At 40.6% G+C, this 10,936-nt stretch overlaps 1 protein-coding gene and 1 pseudogene across 1 annotated transcript; both read right to left on the bottom strand.

The window, feature by feature from the left end:
• Positions 1–574: 574 nt before the first annotated feature.
• Positions 575–1,187, bottom strand: LOC142458001 (nuclear transcription factor Y subunit beta pseudogene; annotated as a pseudogene).
• A 1,649-nt stretch (positions 1,188–2,836) lies between these two features.
• On the bottom strand, positions 2,837–10,720 carry C10H9orf57 (chromosome 10 C9orf57 homolog). The gene is made up of 3 exons (XM_075559548.1): positions 10,633–10,720; positions 6,165–6,326; positions 2,837–2,961 (listed from the first exon to the last, which is right to left on the bottom strand). Exons 1-3 carry the CDS (start codon positions 10,718–10,720, stop codon positions 2,837–2,839), a joined length of 375 nt encoding a protein of 124 aa, XP_075415663.1.
• Between the last annotated feature and the right edge of the window lie 216 nt (positions 10,721–10,936).

Genomic DNA, 10,936 nt, shown 5'->3' with positions numbered 1-10,936 from the left:
CCTCATGAACAATAATGGGAGTAGCAATGCCATGAGAGTAGGGAGAAACTGGGGGGAGAAAGGGGAAACCAATCACAATGACCGACATATAACTGCTCCCCCGCAAGGTGATGGACAACAGAAACATGAGTGAAGGGAGACAGTGTAAGATATGAAAACAATAATAATTTATAATTTATGAAGGGTCCATGAGAGTGGGGGGGTGGGGAAGGGAGAAAAAAATGAGGAGCTGATATGAAGAGCTCAAGTAGAAAGAAAATGTTTTGAAAAGGATGATGGCAGCATATGTATCAATGTGCTCGACACAGTGGATGGATGGATTGTTATAAGAGCTGTAATAGCCCCTAATAAAAAGATTTATTAAAGAAAAATAAGGCAAAATGAGATCATTCATGTAAAAGGTTCTTGAGTCAGAATTAACACCTCAATTAGTCAAGCATTGGGAAGGTACATTATAGCTATTTAATGTACAAAGAGACATCTTGTACCGGTCGCTTCTCCCCCATGTCCCTGTACTGGATTCCCAGGGCTTCGTTCACTTCTCCACACTCCTCAGGCCATTCGTGTTTTCCAATCATGAAAACTGGATTTGTTGGGCCCCAGAAATCTGTTGATAGGATGTTGCATAAGCCATAACATGTTGCTGACCATCTGCAATTATAAACTCAGCTGGTTAGGGGTGGTCTCCTCTGTAAGCTCCGAGCTTAGTCCATCTGTAGCCATGACCACTCCACCAATTCCTTTCTCCCCTTCTATCGCCTCTCTGAATTTCTGAAGGTAGAATTTCAGAGGTTCTACATAACTGTCCAAACCCAGCGTGGACATGGCAAGAGACTATCCTCCCTGTCAGTTGTCATCCGTTTCTCTTGGTGGCCCCTCTCACTTGCTTCAGGCGCGATGAAGCTGAAGAACACACTCACACACTCTTGAACATGTTCTTTGGCATCTTTCACAATCTTTCCCGTTTGATGTATAGCACCTTTCATTATCCTTAGCATGTTGGTGACTGGAAGATAGAGATCTCCTTCTCAGATGCTTTCCTTTGAACCATTTGGATCTTCAAGATCATGCATGCTGTCCTCCCTATCATCGTGAGGCTGTACGACATAATGGCTTCCTCTGATAGCAGCTGCAGAAATGCCGAGGTGAGACATATCTGTTGTTGAGCCATCACCAGCCATTGTCATGAAACACTGCCCGAACCATGGCGTCAGCAGCGCTTACGGACAGGTGTCCATAGGCGTCCCTAGAGAGATGGGGTCCCTAGGATAGCTCATTGTTGCCAGTGTCAACCTCCAATGCAGCTCTGGTTGGCTCCCGTCAAGAAGACATTGCAAGTGGTCAAAAGCCACATGAAGAAATGCTTGTGATAGATACTAGGAAGGTCCACGCCTCTCAGAATAATCAGCCACTTGAGATAAAAATGACAGCATGTGCCCAAACACAAAGTTCAGAAGGGTTAGAGAGAAAGGGTAGCAAAGAGAGGACGATTCTGGACAAAATGGTTTGACACGGGGGCAGCAGAGATGGCAATTGTGGAGACGGTGCAGGGTCAGGCAGTGTTTTCTTCTTTTGCACACAGGGCTGCTGGGGGCCAGAGTCAACTTGACGCCACTAACATCAAAGACAGGAGAGAAAGAAGAATGGCAAAGGGAAGCACTAAGTGGAAGTAGGCTAAGGACATTCAACAAAACTCGTATGACTTGTTGAATGGAAAGCCATTTGTTCGTCAATATTAATTCAGTCACTATAAAAAGTAAAACATAAATAAAATCTCAAACTGAAGAGAGTGATTGACTTGGTGGTTTCAGAATATAGACTAAGAACGATAGTTGAATGCAGGGAAGGAATTCTGGTTTTTGGTCTTTTCTCCCACATCCTTATTTTTTTCTCAAAATTAACAGAAAAACATCGAAGAACCTTCTGTGTGAGGTGACAGGCCTGAAAAATATGACTTATTAAGATTGTTTTAATGACATTTATTATTCATCCTTGGATTGCTTACATTTTTGAAAATACAGAAAAACACAGCTTTACATTGAAATTGAAACTTAAAGCAAAATTCTAGCTGCAAAAGTAGAGCACTAAAAGATTATGTGACACATTAAAAATATGAAGTATATTCTACTCCTTTTAAATTCCTTATGATGAGAATCTATTTACTTGCTTAACTTTTTTTTAATCTACCAAAATTAAATGAGCCAGCCAGTTCATTGTGGTTAAGGCAAGAAAATTAAGAATTTGATCAAATTCCAATACAAATGGGAGTATCAATCTTCCCACATGCCTCAACCCTTTGCCCATTGGGTTCATCGTTCCCCAAGACCTGGTTTGCTGATTCTGGGTTTATTTTTCTGCTGTTACTGTTCAGTCAGTTTCTCCCAGAGCATACATCCTTCAGAAGGAAAAAGTGACATTGCTTTGAAAAACAAATGAACACCAGTCACTTGCTGTCTTGTGCTACATGCAATTCATTTAAAACTCAATTTTAGAGTGTGGGAATGCTTAGAGGAGGAAACTAGCTAGAGACAAGGTGCATCGCTTGACTGGGACATTTTTACCTCTGCACAGCCTTGAGATGGCTGGTGGTTAAAGGGCAATTAAGCAGAAATAGCTTGGAAGTGAGCTGCTTCGGGAAGGGATGCTTCTAAGATGGGTTGGAGGTAGTGTGGGGAAAAGTGGTTGCCTTGCAAAGCCGTCCATTTCACATTTGAATGCCGTTATCCCACCACAGTCTGTACAGAGGACTCAGTGGTGGCGGCTCCCGTGTTTTGAAGACAGAGCAGGTCCAGCTGTGAGACCGACTGATCAAACAATTTGGATGTGGGCCACTGGCTCAGAAATTGCAGAAAGGCTTATGGCAGCAGTGAGTCGACAGAACTGCGTATGTTGACACAATTCTCCTGAAACACTCATTCTGGTTCGCCGTGCAGCCTTTCACGGAATACCACTGAATGCCAACTGAAGGAAACAAAAGAGGGAGAGGTACGGGAACAGTCTTTGGGAAGTACATCTCACAGGGACACAGACTTTTCAGATCATGGGTTAAAAACAAACACAAACAGAGCAAAATTATATGTGAATGATGTGCCAATAAAATTGTTGAAAAACCAAACAAAATAGAGCCAACCAAAATCCCTTGGGTTTGTCAAGACACAAATCTAGGTTTTCTAACATAAACAATGACTTGTCTTACCATGGTGCCTTTAAGAACTCCCAACAAAGGCTATTGCCGTAGATACATGGTATGACATGAACTTTGAAGCTCTACGGTGAAATAGCTTTCAAATGCAGATGGTAAGAGACATAATTAGTTGCAATGAGCTACAGAGACATTTCTGAAGTGCTGGCTGCGTGGAAGTTTCTTAATAACCATCTTACAGATGACCCAGGTCATGAGTTATCCAAAGGACTGACTCCACAGAGGTATCATTCAGCTGTCGAAGTGCTTCTCAGAAAGAGGATTGTCATCAACCTGCCTTAAGGTTTGCCCGGATTACAAACTTAATGCGTGTTCACTGTAGAAAATACATAAAATGCACCGAAGCACAAACTAAACGACAGTCCTGCCTTGTCGTCATCTGACCCCTTTGAGCATCCATTGCAGGGGGAAGACACAAAGAAGCAGTTCTTTTGAGGTGGCAGAATGCACGATGGTGGAAAACCTGACGAAAGGAGTGATTTCTCAACTCGGGGGGGGGGGGGAATTTTGTTCCCCACTTCCCAGGGAACATTAACAATTCTCAGAGATATTTTGGAATCACAACTGGGAGGGGGGTTAGTACTGCTACCTACTGGGTAAAGCATGTAGATCATTTTCTTGTACACGATCTACTAAAACACGATAAACTACTTGAAACTCAATGCCCCCAGTCAATTCTGTTTCACAGTGAACGTATAGGCAGGGTAGAGCTGCCCCTGCAGGTTTCCAAGACCGTAATTCTTGACCGGAGCAGAAAGCTTCAACTTTTTCCTTCCAGGGGGCTGGTAGTTTTGAACTGCCAACCTTGCTTGTTAACAGCCCAACACATAACCACTCTGCTACCACAATGATCACCTTATCGCACACTCTTTTTTGGTGTTGGCACATGAATAATTCTCTGAGGTAGATGCCAAGAAGGAGAACTGCATTGTAGAATGGTGTTTTCATCTAAAATCTTCATGGGAATTACCAAACTATTTGAAGAAAGTGCTAAACCAATCTGAATGGGCTTTGGCAATGTATGTATTCTGTTTTCCTTATACTGTCCCCAACCTTACCGTTCTGATGAGTCTTGCTATCGCATAGGCACCAGTGAAATACTTGGGGTTCCAGGCACTTATTTTCTTGCCTGTGTAGTTTGGCTTTGTAGCATTAGCTAGAGTTGGTGGTGAATTAATTTGCCTCTGTTGGCCTATCTCTCTACCTTTTGGAAGTTAGAGATGAAGGTAACTTTTATTCAAATGATTTAAGTAAGAGGGGATTAAGCTGATTCCTAGTAAAATAAGCAAAGAGTGGCCTGAGAGTTTTAAGGATTTTTTTAAAATGTGTTGAGTATAATTTGTTGTAGTTTTTTTTTTTTTTTGTAGTAAGAATGGAAACAAGTGATTCATTTGTCATTTAGGCCAGAACAACAGGAATGCATGGGAGAGAGTAACTACTAGATTGAAACTTCTTCTTTTGAGTTTCAGGGAAAAAGCATGAGAAACATGCCCTTATCCTGTCACCCCTACCCCCACCCCCAATATGATGCTACTGGCCACCAGAAAGCAGAGTAAGAACAAAGACGTGATATTTATTCACTGATACCCTGCAACGGGGTTACAAGATTATTCGTGTTCCTACGCCAGATGCCTTCCTTTCCTGATATATGAAAAGGCCCCAATTTTCTCTATTTGGGGAAGGAGTTCTTTGTTGGACTGCATCCATTCTACCACCTCATATATCGATAAGCAATACAATTCTTGCTCTTTTCTCTGCCCTTGTCTCATGAGTTGGCTTCCTGGTGGCAGACAACTCAAATAACTTATATCGTATGAACTATCTGATGAGCTAACCATATATTATTCCTGTAACTTATGTTTCCTTGAAATTAAGCAACCTTTTAAATCATTTGTATTTTCTCTTCTGAGAATTACTTATATATTTCCTCGAATGCATTTCTTTCTCGCCCTCCTTGGTTGTTGCTCTTTTAAAAAGTGGCTTTTAAAATTCATTCCAGAAGTTCTGGTGGTGCTGTCAGGTAAGCATTAGACTGCTAACTGAAAGGCCACTGGCTCAAGCCTACCATTTGCTCCTTGGAAAAGATGAGGCAATCTGCGCGTGTAAAGATTTACCATCTTGGGTACAATGCATAGGGTTGGTATGAATTTGGATTGCCTTCATAGCAGTAGGTTTGGCTTTGTGTTTATTTATAATAGATATTGATATTTTTGTGTCATGTATGCTCTAAATGTTTCAACCAGTTTATTGTTTATTTTTTAAATTTTGGTGGTTATTGTTCATTTTGTAATTTGAATATTTAAATATTTGAATACTTTAGAGCTATTCAAATTTACCTATTATTTCCTTTACAACTTTTGCATTTTGAAGCTTAAAGAGACCTCCTCTCTTTCCAGCTTAACACATATCCTCCAGCATTTTCTTCAAATGTTTTTTCTCTTTTGCATTTTTATGGTTAGGTTTTTAATAAATATTGGCAGATTGTCTTTAGAAGTGTGACAGTGAAATTGTATAGACCATCTCCCTTAGAAGGGACTCACTTGGTATAAAGCCCTGTTGCTACCATCTTGGATTTCTTAAGACATTTTCAAGAAGAGGGCCTGTATTTTTATTTTGCCCTGAGTCTTACAAATTATGTGTTGATATTTTTATGAGGATATGAGTGACATGAATGGGCCATTTATATAGACTCATTAGGAATGTGGCCTCTGGGTTAAAGTACTTGCTTTTGCATCCTGGCTACAGCACTCTTTAACTATGTAATTTCACCTAAGTACTTTATTTTTTTATGCCTCATCTTTAAAGTAGGGATGTGGATCAAATACAATTCACAACACGGCTCTGCTGGGGTAACGTAGAGCAACTAGCATGGAGCACGTGCTCAATGAAATTTGTTGTTAGGTAAGGATTTTCCCGGTGCTTGATTTAGAGAGTTTTTCCATTTTCAAATGTAAAAACTTACGTTTGGTGTGGATCTCTTTTATACAGAACTGGCCAGGCATTGTTCTGCAGGTTCCGAAGTCCAGGAGACATCCATGGAAGGGGAGTGAGAGGTTGCAGACTCTACAAATCACACTCACATAGTTAATGTCAGCATCAGCATCGTCTAATAAATGGGAGGAAACTACAGGGGAAAATGAGATAGAATATGAGAGAGAAAAGGGAGCAACAGAAAACAGGAAGTGATTATTTTCAACTATGAAAAGCAAGCGATAATTTAAAATTACCTTCTTAAATGCACACCAATTAAAATAATTTTCATTTCAAGGGTTTAATGGGGAAAATACCAAAACACAGATTATATTCATGAATGAGAAGCATGTGAACTGGTAATCTTTAGAAATGGTAGTAGGTTGTCTAAACAATTCAGATAGAAGATATTCAGTCTCTCAGGTATTGCGCAAATTAAACCAAAGTGATTGGCCCTGCCTTGACATTTCACTGTAGCTGGAAATAATCCTTAAACCTTTAGATCTTTTGCTGACTCTCATTGTTCAATAGCTGAATAGGTTTAAATATGTTCTCAGATCAAATTTCCTTTCCCCCTGACTATTTTGTCTGAAAATGTACTGTTGGTTTTAGGAGCATATCTACTGCATGTTATATTTCTATTTGGCAACTAAGTTGAAAATGTAAAGTTTTATATAAAATGAATAATTTCCTTAGTTGATTACTTCTGAAGTACACGATTCGATTTTAGGATTATTAGTGGAAGACACTCAATTTATCCTATACCATGCATGGAAGTAATATAATTAATAATATAAGCATATTTTTAATCCCTATATAAAGGTCCTCTCAGAGGGTCTTAGAAGAAGTGCCTGGCAGTTTATGGGGGTGAGTAAAAAAGTATTGCCATTAGGGTTCTAATTCATACCTGCATGGGTTTCTTCCAAACAAAACCTATTTAAACATGTCTCTGTGATCAATGGATAGCTGCGGATGAGTTTTTTTGCAAGACTTTTCTGAGTCTGTGAGTGTGAAATGCTCTCAATTATTTAATATAGCTCTTCTAGTCATAAGCCCTTAGGTGATATATTATAAACTCTAGTCTCTATGTCTGTGTATGAATCTCATTTTGGAGGGAGGTCTATCTATGCTAATTCTGAGGCTAAATAGAGGGGTCAATCCCCATCACATCCCTTGATTCCCTTGGGGATTTGGGCTACTGGAAGACAAAAACCACACCACCATCAAAACCATTTCTCCGGGGTTAAGCGCTATCCTGGAAGCAGAGGGAGAGAAACCCTGAGACCATCAAGGAAGAAGAGCCAGCAGTGGAGCATGTTCCAGATCTCTGTCTGAAGTGGCCGAGACTGAGACCAGAGGCACCGTCGACTTTGGTCTAGAGATCACAGGACAGAGTAAAGGAATCCCTCAAGGAGACCTGAGACACAAGAGCAGCGCCAAGATGAAGGACCAGAGAGGCAGAGCAGTGGGTTGGCTTCCTGGCCAGCCGAGGCAGAGGACAAGCGACCACGTGGTAGAGGATGAGGACTAGAGTGAGCCTTGGCTTCTGGCTCAGAAGAGCTATTGCTGTGGACTAATGACTGTATCCTTAATGTTCTCTGATGCTAGCTTACAGTAACTTGACCTCTTCCCTCACAACTCTCCCTTGATTGTCTGAGCTCTGTGTGGCCGTTGGAGTGAATGACTGAGCACAGCACAGAAGGAGAGCACCCTGGGATGACCAGTTGGTGTCTGAATAGATCAGGGAGGAAGGAGGCATGCCTGACCTCTGCCTTTTGGCAATAGGGAAATCAGAGGACGTCAGGTATGGCCTCGGTGCTGCTTTTGCAAAGCACCTTCCAAAAACTAAAGGCCCAAGAAAAGCAGTGTTTTCTCAGCAGTACAAGAGTTCAGCTTTAAAGGATATAGCGTATATACTCGAATATAAGCCTATCCGAGTATAAGCCGAGGTACCTAATTATTACCTGGGAAACCAGAAAAACTGGTTGCCTCGAGTATAAGCCTAGAGTGGGAAATGCAGGATGTGAATTAACACAGAGACAGACCAGAGGGGAGAGACAGAGCGCAGCCACAGACACATCCTTACCAGTTCAGCTGCCGGAGTAAGTGAATCACTACGGGGTGCTTCTGCGAATTGGAGCTGTCCACGTCATAGGGCGGCTCTGATTGGTTAGATGTGAGTAAACAAACATCCAAAGCCCTGCACTGTCAGTGGGGCTTTGAATGAACAGCAGAGGAACAGCAATCACCCACGAGATGTTACACCTCACTGGGGTACCACTGACCCGTGTATAAGCCGAGTATATACGGTAGTAAAAAAAAATTTACTTATACACGAGTATATACGGAGGTAAAAAAACATTTCATTCCTGAGGGGGAAATCTTACTAGTTTATTTATTTATTTTTTTTTATTAAAGGAAACAGAATGAACACAGGGGATTATTTTGAAACAGTTTTAAGAAAATTGAAAACGTTTTTTAAAAAAAAAGGAAAATTGAAAACTGCCATGGAGGGAAATCAGCCAGGAAAATTGTACCAAGAAATTGTTTTCCATCCTAACAATACACCTGTTGATCATTGAGGTCAACAAGGGATGTCCTTCAGTAATTCTTTCGGAAAATCTCATCTTATTCACCTGGAGCCTTTTCTGGTGTTTCTTTGTTCCCCAAACTCAAAGACCTTTCAAAGGAACCACCATTTGAATCCCTAAAAATAATTAAAATTTCAAGTTGACATGGTGTAAACAAAGGGTGGAGACTTCTTTAGGTTAGGGTTTGAGAAAGTCAAAACACTGACTTTAAACATTAGAGAAGTCCACTTCATTTTCACTTTTCCTTCTTTTACGACCACTTACCAATGGTGACATCTGAGGGGTAAGGACTCTGAGGGCTTGTTTTTTTAAAGATCATTTTTGTTATCAATTTATCTTACAGCTCTTATAACAATGCATACCTCAATTGTGTCAAGCATACTTGTACGTATGTTGCCATCATCATTTTCTAAACACATTTACTTTCCTTTCGATCCCTTGGTATCAGCTCCTCTTTTTTCCCTCTCTGGCCCCTCCCACCCACGTGACCCCTTGATAAATGATAAATTATTATTTTCATATCTTACACCGACTACTGTCCCCCTTCTCCCATGGTTTCTGTTGTTCATCCCTCTCTGGGGTGCTCCTGGTGGTGGTGGTGAAGTGTTGATCATCCCTTCCTCCTCTCCTCTCCCCATCTTCCTCCTACCCTCCTGTTATGGCTACTCCCATTTCTGTTCCTGAGGGGTTTATCTGACCTGAATTCCATGTGCTGTGAGCACTTCTCTGTACCAGTGGACATGATCTGGTCTAGTCCACAATGAAATGCAGGATTGGGGTCATGATAGTGAGGAATGAAGAAGCCTCAAGGAACCAGAGGAATATTGTGGGCCCTGGATGACTCATCCCTTCCTTGTGACCCTTTTGTACAGGGATGTCCCATTGTTTACAGATGAGTTTTGGGTCTGTGATCCAAGCCCAATTGTTCTCAACAATATGATTTTTTGTCTGTTTGTTTTGGGTCTTCTGATGCCTGTTACTTGATCCTGTGGACACCTCATGATCACACAGCCTGGTGTTCTTCTTCCATATGGGTTTGTTGCTTCTCTGCTGGATGGCCACTTGTTAACCTTTAAGCTTTAAGACAGCAGACACTGTGTCTGATGATAGCTGGCCACCATCAGCTTTCTTCACCACATTTGCTTGTGCACCCATTTTTGTCTTCAGCCATCATGCTGGGAGACTGAGCATCACAGAATGCCAGGTTGTTATAACAAATTGTTCTTGCTTTGAGGCAGGGCTTGCGAAGAAACCCAAACCCCATCCACTTCCTCAGTGTGTTGCCCTATAAATATGTGTACATAGGCCAAAACCTTTATTTTTAAGAATTTTTGTACTTATGTACACACCTATGTTTATACCTCTATCCATAGCTTTGCTTCCTGGATCTTTCCTCTGTTTCCTTTACCTTCCTCATGCCCCCCATCACACTCACCCTTCTTCTGTCTCTTAGTAATTCCTCTCAGCTAGATTGCTATTGTTCCAACACCTCCAGGATCTCTACATCCTAATCTGGAGGATTTTGTAAGACTGTGAGCCTTAAAAAATTATTTAATTTTAAATATAAATTTTAACCTTATTTTGGTTTATGAAGAAAAATATTTTCTGTGTAGTTCCACAGCCTCCTTCCCTTCTTCCATAATTTTCTGTGCCTCCTCTCTCCCTTTTTGGTGTGAAAACCACTTTTCTTTGATTTTCCATACAAAAATTGTGTCATTAAATATTTATTTTTATAAGATTGACTAACTTTGCTAAGCATAGTGATCACTAGTTTTGTCCATGTCTTGTGTTGTTTCAGAAAGTGGTCATCATTTTTATCGATGTGTAATATTCCTTTGTGCTAATGTACCAGAGTTTGTTTATTCGTACCTCTATAATCAAGAGTTTTTGGTTGTTTCCATCTTTTTGCTGTGATGGAAATTGGTGCATTAAATGTAGGTGTATAATGTCTGTTCATGTTGTATTTTTTTTTAAGATATCATGAGGTAATTGTATTTTCATTTGTTTACGGAAACATTATACTGAATTTCCATAGGGGTTATACAATTCTACAGTCCAGCAATGAATGACTGTTTCAACCTCGCCGCATCTTCTCCAGCATTAACTATTTTCTGCTTTTTTGGATTCTGCTATGATTTTCAGTGTGAGGTGATATCTCATTATTGTTTTAATT

This window comes from Tenrec ecaudatus, chromosome 10 (genome assembly GCF_050624435.1).
Source record: "Tenrec ecaudatus isolate mTenEca1 chromosome 10, mTenEca1.hap1, whole genome shotgun sequence".
NCBI lineage: Eukaryota > Metazoa > Chordata > Mammalia > Afrosoricida > Tenrecidae > Tenrec > Tenrec ecaudatus.
This window is presented reverse-complemented; position numbering and strand designations above follow the sequence as displayed.